Source organism: Adiantum capillus-veneris, chromosome 24, assembly GCF_014529385.1.
Source record: "Adiantum capillus-veneris isolate H3 chromosome 24, ASM1452938v2, whole genome shotgun sequence".
In the NCBI taxonomy this organism is placed as follows: Eukaryota; Viridiplantae; Streptophyta; class Polypodiopsida; order Polypodiales; family Pteridaceae; genus Adiantum; species Adiantum capillus-veneris.
Genome location: NC_140954.1, coordinates 29,425,501 through 29,442,232, shown reverse-complemented (window position 1 = coordinate 29,442,232; position 16,732 = coordinate 29,425,501). Strand labels below are relative to the sequence as shown.

Genomic DNA, 16,732 nt, shown 5'->3' with positions numbered 1-16,732 from the left:
GATGTTAAGATTAAAACACTGACATTGATGGGGTAAACAACTCTTGACACAAACCACTCACCGACTTCATCACTTTATCAAGCGCCCTTTTATCTGCAACTCCAGAAAGACTTTCTGCCACTGCCTTCTCAATCGCCTGAACCACCATGAGGAGAAACAAGTCACATACGTACACTATAAGAGTCGAAACCATTGCAATTGAGCAAAGGTGTGCATCATTAAAGATAGAATGAACTAGCTTCCTTCCTTTTCTCCTTTTGTCAAACTAGAAGCATAGTTATGGGAACACAGTTACAAGGAAACTCGGTTCCGGAGTTTATTGTATCGGAAACAGAGTTTCCAAATTCGCACGTTTCTTGTTTGCGTTCTGCCATTTCTTCAGAAAGTTCCAAACATTGGATACAAAATATACCTACAAAAGGCCTTTTCTAAACCATCTCAGTGAAAAGAGCAAGCCGTTTCTGTCTTTGATGGCCTTACGGGCTCTTGTTCCTATGTGAATGTATGGGAAACAAGGAAACAGGAACAATGGCGGAAATGGGAACAAAAACAAAAACAAAGAAAATTTAAAGTTTTTGGGAGTTTCCAGTAACTATAGGGAGTGAGGGGAGTGGCAACGGAAATGAAAACAAGAACAGAAACTGAAATGGGGAAACAAGAAAAAATACGGAGTTTCAGGGAGTTCTAGGTAGCTAGGAGTAGAAGAGCTTGTTAAAAATAACAAAGTTTCCTCCAGGCAGGTGCAATCTTCTAAGAGAGTTAATCTTCAACTGTTTAGTACGTAAAGAAGCTTAAACATCATTAGGAATCAACAGAGCTTAAACATCATTAGGGATCAACAGAGCTTGTTAAAGACAACAAACACGCTCTTCAAAAAGCCCAAGTCCTCAAGGTGAGTGAATTCTTCTAAAAGAGTAAACTTAAATAATTTAGTACGAAAAGAAGCTTGTTACATGGGATGGAAAGAAAATAGAGAAAAATAATCTTTTGACACATGTTTTGGACCTCCAAAATCTTCCTCTGCAGCAGTCAAAGAGAAGAAAAACTTACTTTAATAGAGACTCCTTTTGGATTCTCTTGCAGAAGACCAATCAGAAAATTGCGAAGATCTGTTAAATTGGTAGCAGAACCACTCTTTGCAGTCTCAGGAACAGCAGATGCAGCAGAAGTTCTAGGCTTTTCTTTCGGTATAGAAGGTGAGGGACCCACCACCCTCTCAGATCCAGCACGTCCCTTGGAAAGATGGGAGTCACTCATTTGGTTCATTTGATTTCCCCTCACACTTGCGACAGGAGGATCGAAAGAGGGAGAAGCTGGGGAAGCAAACTGACGATTTCCAGGGACAGTAGTGATCTGAGGTCTTGGTTTGGCTGATATCCAAATAAATCATTCAATCATGATGAGAGAAAGAGCAGACACAGACTTAGCATTATATAATTTATAACTTGTCAAACAATCCTTACTTGGGCTCGCGGTAACCCTCCGCTTTTTGGGGGGTGGTTCTTTGGACACTTTGGGTGCAGGTTTTCGGCCGTTGGCTGCCAAAACAAAGCATTAACTGATCAAGGATGTGCAGGAGAAGCTTTCAAAACAGCCAGTTTAGAGAGTACTTACCGTCTGCTGTGCCAGCTTGTGGAATGATCATTTGTGTGCTTGGATCCACCAGAATAGACCTACATAAATTTAGCTTCCAATTGGTCATAACAAGCCTGCATATAATCTATGCTTAAAAGCACAAAGATAAGAAACCAAGAACAACTTGCGCTGTTTCTGTCGATGTTCTGCTTCAGCTGTCCTTTTCTTAACTCGGTCCTTCTCAGTGGCACTTAAAATTCGCTGCACAGACAACTTTCGCCATGCAGATCCAGACTCAACAAGAACAGCTTCTCCAGACTCCCCTTGTTTTTGCTCGTAGATGTCACATAGGTCCCCAGGTTCCGGAGCAGATGAAAACTTGAAACTTTTGGAGCCTACTTGTATTACCTGCAAGTGAATACAAAAGAAAATAGATAGAAGTATCTGAAAAGTTATGAATAGAAAACCACCTTTCTCATTGATTGAAAATGTGCAACAGATGCAACTGCTGCTTGTGGAATGTACACCAAATCCAACTTTGAAATGCATTTATCAAGCCAGCATAAACAACAAAAGCTAGAAAAAGATACTAAAGAACTTTCTATCACTATGCGATCACATGACCAGATTACCTGGCCAGCAGCTGGTAGAAAAGCTCTTCTCTCACAGCTCCAGGCTCCAGGCTCCAGCCAGGATGATCATGTACCCTCGCATCCAGGTTGCATGCACAAAATGCCAAGGCACTTGGCCTCTTGACTCACTTGCCGACTTCCAGCTGATAGCGTGTCGCAAGTTAGTGACGTGGCAAGACACAAGGGATTAGGTTTTTGATCCCTAATCCCTACGAACTCTGAAGAACTTGGCCAACGGGCCTAAAACCCTTTAAAAAAAGGAGAACTGCAAATCTCTTGGCGTGGCATGCGTACGGAGTCCGGACTATCAAAGTCGACGATGCCGAAGCGTAGAGCAATGGGGAGAGAACACGAGAGAGAGAGAGAGAGAGAGAGAGAGAGAGAGAGAGAGAGAGAGAGAGATAGATTTTATTATCGTCCTCGGAGGTCAAATATGACCTATGGGACCAAAGTTACATGTGATGTAGTATGTGTATGGCTGATGAGTGACTCTCGATGCTCCAAAATTGTAGTGATGAGAGTCGCAATGGAGAGCCCACACTTTGGCTGGGAGAGGAAAGTGTGTAGGTCTAAGTTATGGCTGAAAATGTGAGAGAAGCAAGTTCGGATGTGATCAAAAGCTGAGCACTCTAGTAGTGTGTGGTACTCAGACTCTTGAACTTGCAGTGAGCATAATGTGCACAATCGATTTGACTCTTCTCCATTTCCCCAACGCCCTATCTCGCATCGAAGGAAATGGGAGCTAAGCCGAATTGCTGCGATAGTGCATATCGCGGACAAGGGAATAGGCTCAAGCATGTAAGTGTGAGTACAGTTTCCTCTCTCAGCGAAGAACATGGTTTTGTAGTTGGGGGCAATATAGGTGGTGTAATGTATGAAGCGTGACCCACCGGATTTCTCCCAAGCCGTAATACATTGGCGTTGTAGAAAAGCTTCATTCACTTGAGAGTCAATTGAAGCATCATGTAGCAAGTGTAATGCATCCCATCTCCCAAACCACTTCTTTATGTCTTGCATCCATCCTGTGCTCAAGATCTTGCTTTTATGCGTCTTTTGAACTTTTTTGCTTGCTTCCCATGCAATTGTAGGAAGTCGATGTGAGGGGTTTTGACGCATCTTTATCATGTACTCCACAACCCTTTCCATGCCCATAACCTCAATTGGAAGAGATCCCGACTCAAGAAGTAGGAGCATATATGGTGTTTGTGTCTTAACTTGGAGAAAGTTTGTAAGAAAACGCTTTTGGACATTCTCAAACTCTTTCCAAGTAGACGTTGAGATGCTCCCGCCCCACACTTCAACTCCATAAAGAAGAACCGGTGTCACCAATGCATCAAAAAGATACTTCTTGAGAACCCAACACTTGATGTTTCCTGCATTACACATGTTCTCAAATGCATAATATGCTCTCTTTCCCGCTTCCAAACGACGCATAGCACATTCATGCCACTTGTGATTGGATGGAACCTCAAGGCCAAGGTACTTAAAGCTCTCAACAACTTCAAGTGTCTCGTTGTTGTACACAATGCATGGCTTCTCCTTATGGTTGGTTTTCACAAGCATAACCTTTGTTTTGGATTCATTTACAATCAGCCCACTATGCAAGCAAAAGTTCTCAAGGACAACCATAAGCTTTTGTGCATCTTCTAAAGTGTGTGCTAGAAGCACTACATCATCCGCATACAACAAAAGCATGATTACCGCATTGCAAATAGTGACCTCTTCAATGCCTTCTTCTTGCATAAAGTCAAGTACCATTTGTTCCAATTGATCGATGCATAGACCAAAGAGAGTTGGTGACAATGGACATCCTTGTTTAACCCCAATAGTGCTTACAAAAATTTCTGAAATTTCTCTTCCCATGTGCAATTGACAAATCACCTTCTCATAGATTCGAGAAACCGCAAGCATAAACTCACTTGGCACTTGGAGTTCTTCCATCCTTCTCCACAAATTGTTACGTGGAATCATATCAAAGGCTTTCTTAAAGTCCACAAAACAACAATACAATCGCTTGCCTTTCAACCGACTTTCCTCCATGAGAACACGAAGAGTGACAAGATGATCAATGGTGCTATGGCATCGACGAAAACCCGCTTGTCCCTTTGCACGCTTGTCATTCTCTTCAGCCCAATCACTCAATTTCATCTCCATTATGCACCCAAACAACTTTGCCATAAGAGACCCAATCATTATAGTCCGGTAGTTGCTTACATTCTTTACATCCCCTCCTTTATGCAAAGGCTTAACCCAATTAGTACTCCAATCATAAGGCATACCATGTTGAAGTGCAAGGTTGAACATATCACACATCCACTCATGGGTAAAATCTCCCGTCCATTTGATCATCTCCGGCTTAATACCTTGAAGATCTCCCGCTTTGCGAGTGGCCAACTTTTCAAGCCCACCGCATACATCCTCAATAGTAAAAAAAGACGGCATACATGAGAGTGAACCATAAATGGCATTTTTTCAATATTTGATTGCTCATATAATTGCCTACAATGTGTGTACATATCCACTAGACTCAAGTTACCAAAATTCTCAACCCGCTTGCCTCTCAAGTTTCTCCAAAATCTTCCACATGCATGTGCCTTTTCTTGGACTTGAAATTCTTGTTGCTTTACTTCCCATCTTCTTCTCTTCTTTTGAATCAATGCCTTGTATGTATGCAAATGACTTTGATAGTTGTCTTTGTCCATAGTTGCATCAAGCTTTATCAAGGACTTTCGAGCATCTTGACATTCTTTATCAAACCACCTTTTGCGTGATCTATCTTTGTTGATACCATGGAGATGCTTTATGGCAAAGCATTCTTCCGCACAAGAACAAATAGCTTTCTTGAGAGAGAGAGAGAGAGAGAGAGAGAGAGAGAGCAAATTGATACAATTTTGGTGGATCTTATACAATGTCTGAGTAGAAAATAAAATGAAATAAAGTAAAACTAAAACTAAAATCATCATCATCAATGTCCGAGAATGCCCGGCATCAGGCGCTGTCCGAGAATGTATAGCATTGATGGTTGAGGAGCATCGTCAATGTCCACCTCTATGAATAGTCGTACTGGATGTCTCCCATGTCGTGCTAGAATAGTCCTGATCCTCTGATGGAGCCTCCGTCGATGTCATGGTGGCCCTCGTAGACGTGGGCATCTAGCTCTCCCAAGCTCAATGAGAGAGAGAGAGAGAGAGAGAGAGAGAGAGAGAGAGAGAGAGAGAGAAATGAAATGAAATGATATATTAACGTCTTCAAAAGGCCAAAATGACCTATGAGACCATCAGATACAAAGTGGTGAATCTAATACAATGTCTGAAGTACAAGTATAGAAAAAGAGAGAGAGAGAGAGAGAGAGAGAGAGAGAAATGAAATGAAATGAAATGTTATATTAACATCTTCAAAAGGCCAAAGTGACCTATGAGACCAGAGTGGATCCGATACAAAGTCAAAGAGTAACAAAATGACAAAATGACAAAATAAAAATACTATGGAATCCTAAACTAGTACGTGTGAACTAAGCAGCTAGCTGGGATAGCTAAATCACAAGAGATCCAGCATCGGTCGCTGGCGGATCTCATCAATCTCCTCCATGGTCAGCAGTCTGACCGGGTGTCATGCATGTCGGGCCAAAGTGATCCGAATCCTCTGATGTAGCCTCCCTCGATGCTGTGTAGTCCTCCGCAGTCGTGGGCGTCTCGATCTCTCCAACTCAGTCGCTCGGTCGATCAGTGTGCCTCTGGTGTGAGACAACAAGCTCTGCTGTGGTAGTAGCTCCTCCGGGTGTCCAATGTCTGCTCTAAAGAAGTCTGCGATGTGTCTTTGAGACTGGCTAGCCTCTCCTCTCATCATGCTCTCTCTGTGTCTACGCAGCTCGAGCAGAAACAAACCCAAGCATCTCTGATCTCGTACCTCATGACTTTGGAGAGTGGTCCAAGCCCTCTCTGAACAAGCAGTGGAAGCGGCCTCGTATCTCGTAGTAGACGGGGCAGTGGCATGTGTAGTGCAACTCTGTCTCAGGCTCCATGTCACACAGGGGGCCTCTGCTAGTACTCTGCTGTAACTCCCAGTCTCGATGCGCAGCTGGTGTGAAGATGTGCATATCTAGCCAATAGCACATCGTATCCCATGAGACAAGTGGGTGTCCATGTAATTGGGCCTCGTCACAAAACCGTCCTCTGTAAGCTGGAGAAAATGCTCTCTGTAGAAAGCCATCTTCGTGCCCAGCTCCTGTGCTGACTATATCCATGTTCTCCTGGTGTCTAGCTGAGTCAGGTCCTGGCGGATGAGCCTAGTGATCTCGCAAAGAGGACTCGAGTGCAAGGCGGGGGAAATCTGTCTATGTTGAACCCTTGCGCCTGAAACCATGATATCATCTCCCTGCATGGCTAACTGTCGAGAGGACTCGAGTGCAAGGCGGGCGTATCTGTCTCTGGGAAGTTCCCACATGCGGTGTATGAAGGAGACAGATCTGGTGAGCGCCTCAACCACTAGTGGGGAGGCAGCTACCTCTATTCGGATAATGGCGCGTGGTACTGAAGCCTTGGCTCTAATGAGCCGTGAGATCATAGAGAGAGAGAGAGAGAGAGAGAGAGAGAGAGAGAGAGAGAGAGAGAGAGAGAGAGGGGAAGAATAAGAAGAAGAGAGGAGAATTTTAACGTCATAGAAAACTATCCCAAGAGACCTTAAAGATCTATCTAACGAGGAGAGAGTTCTTTATTATTATGCTCGCAAAGTGCAACTCCCGAGGGTCCAACTCTTTCCGAGACTCTGCACCCGGATGCTCTCCAAAGAGTGACCCTAGGGGTACTTATAAACACACAAGGGATGCCCAAAAGCAGAGCCCCAAAAGCACTTAATTCACTAAACCCCAAAAGTATCTGCTAGCAAAAGCTCACATAAAATTGCCAAATCTGCCAGCAACGCAAAACGTGAAAATCCGTACAGCCTGCCACGTCAACACCTACAGCGCAAAATCCGAAAATCCGTATAGCCTGCCGCGTGTCATGTCAACGCGATTACAAACAGTTGGGCCAGAGATCAAGCTTTTGGTTTTTAGGGTTTTAGGCCCCCTCGGCCAATGCTCTATAAGTTGGGTAAGTTGGTGGGTTAAGTTGTAAAAATCATAACCCCCTAGTTAGGCCCCTCAGTCCCAACTTCTTCAGGGTTCTTCTAGATTCAGTTTCTCTTGTCCATCGACCATTTCTTTTCCAGTTGGACACACCACATCATCACTTTGTGACATTCCCCTCTATTGAAAGAATTGTTATCGCCCTCCATTACGCCTGCAAAAACAACCACAGGGCAAAAACTTTCTTCAGTAAACACTAACTCAATGAAACCATGCACCAGACTCCATCAATCTAGCACTTCTACAAAGACATCAGTCACATTTCTGTTGAAGGTTTCAGATACAAATCATGATCATTGTAATCTATTCAGCAATCACATCTAGACCGCCCTCATCTTTTCACGGATGCCTTGATCTACTAAATCTTGTCAGTATCAGATTCATATACTTTCTTTTCACATCTCAATCAAGCAAACCATGCCTATGACCATCCACATAGCATGCAATTCATAAAATCACACACGTAGTTCACACTCAAACACCCTGTTTCAATCATTCAATCTAGCCATCTCATTTCGTCCAGAACTCTTGATGCACTTAGATCATTGTGGAGCCATCTCATCCTTACGGAACTCTTGATGCACTCACACCAATATCCAGTCATCTTATCCAGATAGACATCTTGATGCACTAGAATCTCATTCAGTTCTCGTTCACTTCTCATTCACTTAGCGAGCATATCCAAATCTCGCTGATCTCTAACAAATGTCTAGATGCACTAAGTTCAAATCATTCATCAAACAAAGTGTTGCAAACATTTCATCTTTCTGTACATGTCTTTAACAATACACACATGAAAGAGCACATGTCTTCAGTTCAATTAAGGAAATTTCCAATTCAATATACATCTATTCATAAAGTCATTCCACAAAATATTGTCTATCTGTTAGTATCCCTAAAATCTCAAAGAGAAATTAGTGACTTTATTCAATCTAGGCAATCTATGACAAAAGGAGTGGAGTGGCTCCCCTCTTGTGCAGTCGGCACCGCACCAGATTCAACATGTTGATCGATAACTTTTGGCATAGATTGCTAATATTCCAAAATCTTTAAGGTATAGCTCTCTCTGAAGAAAATTTGTGATCTTCTCCTCCATCCACTTTGCATCGAGGGCCAAAAAGTACCCTTGACCAAATTATCCAGTGGACCTAGCTTACCTTTCTCTTTTTCTGTTTTGTGCCCTGTGAGCTAATGGTAGCCCTGCTGACCTTCCCTATCCTTGGCACCTCAATCTAGATCTTTGGAATTCTTTGATCTACCAGCTAATTACCTTTATATTATTTTCTTGTACCCTAAGACTTGTTGGTAGCCTCGCTCGCCTCCCCTGTCCTTCGGCACTTCAATCTCAATTATCGTAATGCTCCGATGAATCATCAGCTGCCTCGTCGGAACCCTCAGATGCACTATCATCTGATTTCCTTTCTTCTTCGGAATCCTCTTATCAACTTGCATTTGGTTCCCTTAGTCGGAACCCTCGGATGCACTACCATCTGATTCCCATCCTTCATCCTCTGATGAACTTTCATCCACTTCCCCTGGTTCATTCTCTTCACTGAAAGACTCTTGCCATGTTGAGGTGAACACTAGCCTGTCCGTAGGATAAGTCAATATGCCGGCATGCATTCCACAACCTTGCTTGGCATGTCCCATAAGTCTCTAAATAGAATCAGACTTCTATTGCAGACAATACTGTCGAATCTCTTTTGGCAAACAACAGTCGAACCACTCAATTTGGTCCCTCAAAGTGACCCTCCGAAACAAGGACACTAGCAAAAAGGTATCCCAAGATTCCCAAAACCTCTAACAGTAGTCATCCAATTGAGAGAGAGAGAGAGAGAGAGAGAGAGAGAGAGAGAGAGTTCCTCTTCTTCGGTTACCATTGTTCGAATTCTGTTCGGACCTTGCTGTCAAGAGCTGATCAGTGGGATACGTAAGAGTACCGGCGTGCATTGCAAACCCTTGTTTGGCATGCCCCATTAGGTGGTCGTATGGACTCGAACTTCTACAGCAAACAGTAGTCCCGTATCTCTTTAGGTAGACCATAGCAAAATCACTCAATCTACTGCTTAAAGGTGATCCTTTTGAAAGAAGAGGCCGAAAGAAAAGTATCCCAAAATCTCTAGCAGTAAATGTCCAATGTGTCTTCCTTCGTCATCCGCAGATGATTCCAAGTGGTGATCACATCACGTTCGTACTCTTGAGTGAGCCAAAAAGAGGTAAAAATCCACTTGAACTGTAGCCACTTCGTCGGTGCATTCCTTTGTAACAGTAAGGCAGACTACCATGTTTGCGTGTTTCCCTTAAAATAAGATGTTGCCCTCCTAACCTTGGAGTGCTCTGAGTCGCGTCCTCCGGAGTAGGCTATGTCGAATTGTTGGATGAAAGCGAGGGCCTTATGGGTATCTCAAAAACTCGAAAAAGTATCAAATTTTAGCGCTTTCCCACCCTCCTTGAAATCTTCCGGCTTCTTGCCCGTATCCTCGAGAAAATCATATTGGTTGGCTCTATAAAAATGCTTCCTCTTGGTATAAAACGTTTGCTCATCAAAGTCTGAACTTTCAGAGGAAGATGAGTCCTCATCCGGACTGTCTGAATACTTCCAAGATCTCCAGTGGAATCTGCTCTTCTTTGCTTTCTTCTTGCTTTGGTTGTGCATCTGAGTCTTTCTTCTTTTCCTGTTCTTTATATACTCATCACTAGAGTCAGAGGAGGAAGAATTGTCTGAGCTGTCAGAAGTGGATGAGGATAAACTCGAAACACCCTCAAAGCGCACACGCTTCTTTGTCTTTCGTGCATTCTCAAAAGTAGATTTCCGACCGAAGTAGCCAAGATAGTTTGTTGCTCGACTCTGTCTCCTTGGTTGCTTCTTGGCTTTAAGATCCCATCATCTTAGCATCTAGATCCTTTGTATCAGTATTTGTGCACTCTAAAGCAAACACCTCTCTAGCAGTAGAGGGGGCCCTTGGAGGGGAGTTGCATACACAGGCAATTCCCAGAATTGCCCTACCTAGCTTGAAACCCCACGATCTTGATAATGGCCTGAAAATGCTAATAAATATGTAAGCTCAATTAAATTGACCTGGAATGCATATTTAGTAGCAGAATTGTAGAACGCTCGAGAGTTTGACCTCGGGAAACCCTAGGAACGGGGGTCCCGTCTCATGCCAGCCTACCGAGTGGGCTGCACCATGGAATGCAACGCCGAGAAAAGGTATGTCTACCTTAGATATGGCCGGGCACAGCCACAAAATAGCCCGCACTCCCTAATCTGTAGCCACAAAATAGCCCTCATACTAGAGCCACTAGCGGACACGAATCTGAACTCTAAGAGCAAGATGCATCAAGTTCCCAAGGCTTGAGCTCTACATATAGCTGCTGAAGAAAACAAGGTAGCTTTGGAGCTAGAGCATGAGGCTGAGAGCGACCTAGGCATACAAGAGTTGGTCTACCAGTTCCTCTCCTCGTCAAAGGGCGATCTTCCAAAAGAAGCTGGCGAGTCATCACATAGAGCGGGTAGAGATGACAAACTCCCACAATCGAATTGTAACATTTAATGCACTAGTAACTTGTGTGTAGCGGAAAATGATAACATAGTGAGCATTTCATTAAGAATAAGTTCATGTCGTCAATAAAAACATCTTGGAATCCCTTGAGGAAATTGGATAACTCTAATTTCTTTTGATTGCTTATATCTTCTTTTGCTAAAACATTAGGTTCATTTTGAGAATCTTTGACAAAAATCGTGTACACGGAAATAGAGCTCTTTATTTACTTTTTCAAAGCTTGCTTATGTACAATGGGTATGGTGCTACCCAACTCCTTAGCATCTATGTACATATCTTTTTCCCTATACCTAAAATAGATTTGTCTTTCACGGAATTTAACACTGGCAGCCATGCGATCAAACCATGGTGCCCCTAGAATTACATCCTCATGTTTGAGAGGAGAGATGAATCTCAATGTGGAAGGTCCAACAGTCGGTACTGGACAGCAATGGAGAACTCAAGGTGCCAAGGATAGTTTAGATCCGACAGGGAAGAGGCAAATCGTTGATGGGTACAAAACTGACAATGCAAGGTGTGTGTGGCGACCCCTCTACTACAAAAACGCCATGCCGGCCAAAAAACTCAAGGCAAAAAAAACGCTAGCAGAGTAGGAGGTGGAGGAGGAGGCGCTAGAGAGGAGCGCAGTAGAATATCCCATATCCACAAAAACACTGGCCTGAAGTAAAACCGTTGGCAACCAGAAAACGTTGGTGAAAGGGGAGAGTATTCTTCGCGATGAAACTCTCCCAAAGGTCCTCCAGAGGAAGGGCAATGAAGGGAAAACGCTGGAGTTGAAGCAACACCACAAGAAGCGCAGATCTGAATGCTGAAAACGCTGCCCAGATAGGGAAAAACGCTAGAGATTCAAATGCGAAAGTGGGTTCGATAAGGCACATCCGCTCGAACCTCCTCATGAAGGGTCACAATCACCGATACGCCTTCACACACAACTGCATCTCTGTCCTTTATGTAGATAATTGGAACTGGATAAATTTAAGTTACCTCATACGCGTAGTAGAAGTACACCATCTTTCCTCTGCGGCCATACAACACACGAGGTGAGTGTTGCGGGTAGGGTCAGCAACGGCGAGGCTAGGTAGACGCAAAATCCAAAGGCCCGGGAAAAAAAATTTGCTCTGATACCACTGTAAGGATTCTAGGTGCTAATCCTTAATTAAGTACTTAAACTCATGATTAAGACTTAAGAAACTTGAACTGAACTCAGAAATAAGACTTAGAAGACTCTGTGTTGATTGATTGAATGTGTGATACAAGGGCTCCTTATATAGGAGACGAAGAGACATAAATGAAAAGACACGTTTCCTGGTGAAGAGACGTGTCTTTAGACGTAAAGACACATCCTTTCGGCGAAGAGCTGCAACCATTAGGCGAAGAGTCGCACCCGTAGAGCGAAGGGGTGTGACCATCCGTTGAAGGAGTGTGGCTTTTGGCGAAGAGGCACGTCTCTTGGGTGAAGGGGTGTGACCATCCAAGCGCATGGGTCCTCCTTGGCATGGCACTTCGCGTATCTGCAACTAAGAGTAGATGTATTGTTGTTAACATAGTCACAATCGTGACACTCACAGAACCCACATCTTCTATCAGTGTCATGAATGAGCAAAATAATGTGCCCCAAGTTTTTAATGAACATCCTGATGCATCCCTTATTAAGTATTATGGTCATATGAATGGCCAACGCATTGTGATCTTGTTGGATTTTGGCAGTATGCATGATGTGATTAGTGATTCTCTTGTGAAGAGTGAACATTTAGAAGCTATTCTAGCGGATCCCATTGTGGTTTGGGATTTTACACCGGCATGCACTCTTCAATCATGCATGAATGTCGTAGTGTACGAGTCTCAGTTCAAAATGTAGCTTTTCATCGTAAGTTTATTGTGTGCCCTCTCTCTGATTGTGATATGATTTTAGGCATGAAAAGTTTCGTGAGCTTGAGCCACTAGTTAATTGGAAAGGTAATACACTCACTCTCTCTTGAGGGTGCCTCTCGTGTGGTCATTCATGGTGAGCAGAGCATTCCTTCTTTATCACTAATCTCTAAGGCACGCAATACAGTTGCATTTTTCAGTATAAAGTTAAACAGTTCATAAAAGAATCACTCAGTGCGCGATAAGGAACCTCTCTCTGTCATTCATTCTCTAAAACATGAGAAGCATATTATAAGTTGTTCAACTTATGGGATCCCGTCAGATGGGGGCCCAAGGGACACTAGGAATTAAAAAAGAGCGTATTTCCGTGATTTGCGGCAGAAGTGTTGACGTGGCAAAGCGTACCGATTTTCGTGTTTTGCAGCAGCAATGCTTGCTGTTTTTGGGACCATTTGCTCATACAACTTGGAGCTTTTCATGTCCTGCTTTTGGGCCAAGGGCCTTTAAAAGAATTGCCAGGGCCTCTCTCTCTCTCTCTCTCTCTCTCTCTCTCTCTCTCTCTCTCTCTCTCTCTCTCTCTCTCTCGTCTGACCTTTATATCATCCAAGTGTGGTAGAGTGATTATTCCATTTCCCTCTTGAATAACAGGTCTTGAGTTCAACTCTCCTCGTCGGATAGACCTTTAAGGTCTCTTGGGATAGATCATAGTTTCCTACAACGTTACATACTCTTCTTCTCGGGTGTGTGTGTGTGTGGGTGTGCTAATAAAAAGAGGAAATTGGTATAACCTTTCTATCACCCAAGTGTGGTAGATTGGTTATACCATTTCCCTCTTGAATAACAGGTCTTGAGTTCAACTCTCCTCGACGGATAGATCTTTAAGGTCTCTTGGGATAGTTTCCTACGACGTTAAAATACTCTTCTTCTCGGATGTGTGTGTGTGTGTGTGTGTGTGTGGGTGTGCTAATAAAAAAAGGAAATTGGTATAACCTTTCTATCACTCAAGTGTGGTAGATTGGTTATGCCATTTCCCTCTTGAATTACAGGTCTTGAGTTCAACTCTCCTTATCGGATAGATCTTAAAGGTCTCTTAGGATAGTTTCCAACGACGTTAAAATACTCTTCTTCTTCTTCTTCTCCCACAGATTGGCTTGCCAAGCATTAATAATAAAGAAATACCGAAAGGGGCGCCAGACTTTGGGGACAATCTCTCTCGATGCGGAACTTTGTCGCGTCGTGTCGTCTCTCTCTCAGTTTTGTTCACGTATGTTAAGTTGTTTTCAGTTTCTCTCACGTGTGTTACATTGGATTCTCGACTTGGCGTGCCCAAGTCTATTACAGTGGTATCAGAGCTCAGTCGATTCTTCCCTCTATGGAGGATCCGATCCCTTTTATTGCGACATACATGGATTTAGTTTTGACGAATCCCGTCAACAAGAAACTGTTGCACCTGACCACTCCGCTTCGGGTGAAAACACAAAAGATTCAAATGGACGACAATCACCTTCTATTGATTCGAAAGGAGAGTACGAGCAACTTCCACCCACGGAGTATGAATGAATGGAGATGCAGCATCAACAGTAGGTTGATGTCTGTGCCCAACAGATGCTCCAGTATTCAAAAGATCCTCAGTATGCGAAATTTTTTATCAAGCACCCAATTGACGAAATGCATTCTCGATGGCGTACGGCCATCAATTCACCTCTGAAGCCAGCGCTGAAGAAAACACCTACGTTGGTTACACCCACTCAGAGGGTGTACTCGGAGAATGAATTGATGAAGCAGTAGAAAGGCGAGTCAATCGACTTCTAGAGGTAGATGCTTCAATCTGAGAGGCTAAGGACTAAAAATGGAAAACGCTAGATTGACTAGCTGGATCTGTGACGGTATGGCAACATTATGGCTAAAATCTGAGAACGTTGATATTCTTGGGCTGAATTCTACAAAACGCTGGTGCTTGTAATAGGCATGGACACTCCCAAGCGTGAAATATGTAGCAACGTACTTGAAAAAACTGCAAACAATTGTATTGAGCTTGAGTAGAGAGAGAGAGAGAGAGAGAGAGAGAGAGAGAGAGAGAGAGAGAGAGAGAGTCCAACGGAGTTCCGCTCCTAGATGCAAATATTGGCGGACCACCTCACCTTTCACTTTCCTTTCCTTATGTGTTAGGACCTGTTTTGGGACAAGAATCTCTTCCGTCTCTTCCACTTCTAGTTGGTTGTATGGCTCTGTCACAAACGGTGACGTGGCTGCCCAGTATACCACACACCCCCTTTTGGCCAGGACAATGATGAAATGGCTGCCTTGTGGAAACCCCAAAAATGATCTGAAAAGCTGACGTGGCTGGCTGTACGGCAGCTCCGAAAACTGCATAAACTTGCCACATGGCAGCTGTACAGACATCCGCAAATCGCGGTGCTTCTTGCAAAATTTTCAGTAGATTTTGGCCAACTTTTACATGGCTTCTTTTCTACGCAAGAGGAGAAAGGGAGAGAGCTTTTATTTTTAAAGCTTACTTTATAATTTTACCAAGCCTTGTGAGAGGTGGTGCATTATTTTTAAATGCTTTTTTATTGGCCAGCTTTTAGGACAGCTTTTGGGACTCTGCTTTTGGCATCCCTTGTAACCTCTTTATAAGAGTTGTTGGGCTCTCACTTCTCAGAGCATCTGGACGCAAAGTCTGAGAGTCAGTCCCAGGCGACTTACTTGTACTTTGAGTTGCAGATTACTACAAAAAGAAATACCGAAAGGGGCGCCAGTCTTTGGGGCCAATATCTCTAAGCACGGAACTCCGTCGGGCCAGTGTCGAATTGATTGTGAACTATGAATTGTTTTGAAGTGGTTATTTGTGGTGTCACGGTAGATTCTTGACTTGGAGTGTCCAAGTCTGTTACAGTGGTATCAAAGCACGGCCGATTTCTCTTCTACGGGAAATCCCCGATCCCTTTTACGTGGCACTTATGGCTTCAGGCAAAGACCAATCTACTTCCTCTGCATCCGGAGATGCGGGAAGAGACCACAACGAAGATTCACGCGAGGAGTATGGCCCGCCTCAGCCAACTCAGGCGGAGCTCGAAGAGATGGGAGCGTCGACGATTGATCGGCGATGCAACAAAGATGATGCTCAATTTTGCGAAGGACCCAAAATTTGCAAAATATATGAGTGAGACCTCTTTCGATGAGGTGCACTCACAGTGGCGGCGGACCACAGAACCACCCCTCAAACCGGCTATCAAGAAACCTCCTACTCCCAGGATGTACACAGAGCAAGAATTAGATAAGGTGGTTGATGCACGAATTGCTCAGCTTTTTGACACGCAGAACAAAGCTAAAAAGCACGACAAAAAGCATAAGAAAGGTGCTCCCTTCCCGGGTTATTTGGGTCGTCAGTCTACCTTCCTTTGGAAGGTTGTGATGTTCTCTTGGGAATTCCCTTGTACCACAAGAACAACGCCGTGGTCGACTATCGAGCGAGGAAAGCGACATTGACCACAGAGAAGGGAAGAACCATTGTACTCAATGTAAAACTTAAGGGCAATTCTGTCCCTATTGTATCGGCTTCGGCCATTTCTAAATTAATGAAATCCAGTCTGTTTGTTTACTCGATCTTTTTGAAAGAGTTGAGTGATGAGGATAGGACCAATATGTCTGAACTTGATAAAGAATGCCAAAATTTTCTCCACTCTCATGCCGATTGCTTCTCAGAGGGCCTGCGTTACCACTCGCTTGATGTGATACCTGGAAGCACACCACCGAACCGGCCACCTTACCGTGTGAGCCGAGCCCAGAACGAAGAGATTATGAACCAAGTGAAAGACCTCTTGGAAAAGGGTCTTGTCCAGCCTAGTGCTTCACAGTACTGCTCTTCTGTGTTGTTGGTTTTGAAGAAAGACGGATCTTGGAGAATGTGCATCGATTATAGAGCTCTCAACAAAATCACCATCAAGAACAAATTTCCAATTCCTAGA

The 16,732-nt window shown here is 43.7% G+C and overlaps 1 protein-coding gene across 7 annotated transcripts in view; it reads right to left on the bottom strand.

Annotated features, from left to right (window-relative positions):
• The window catches only part of LOC147426146 (dentin sialophosphoprotein-like protein), a 64,574-nt gene that overhangs the window by 33,308 nt on the left and 14,534 nt on the right, over positions 1-16,732 (bottom strand). For 6 of the 7 annotated variants that reach the window (XM_086498491.1, XM_086498492.1, XM_086498493.1 and 3 more), the window contains exons 2-6: positions 1,760-1,983; positions 1,615-1,673; positions 1,464-1,538; positions 1,051-1,370; positions 62-136 (exon numbers count right to left, since the gene is read on the bottom strand). In XM_086498491.1, coding sequence (XP_086354617.1) covers positions 62-136; positions 1,051-1,370; positions 1,464-1,538; positions 1,615-1,673; positions 1,760-1,983 — 753 coding nt within the window. Of the gene's footprint in view, positions 1-61; positions 137-1,050; positions 1,371-1,463; positions 1,539-1,614; positions 1,674-1,759; positions 1,984-2,207; positions 2,574-16,732 lie in introns of those variants that run through there. The other variant, XM_086498497.1, reaches the window with a different exon arrangement.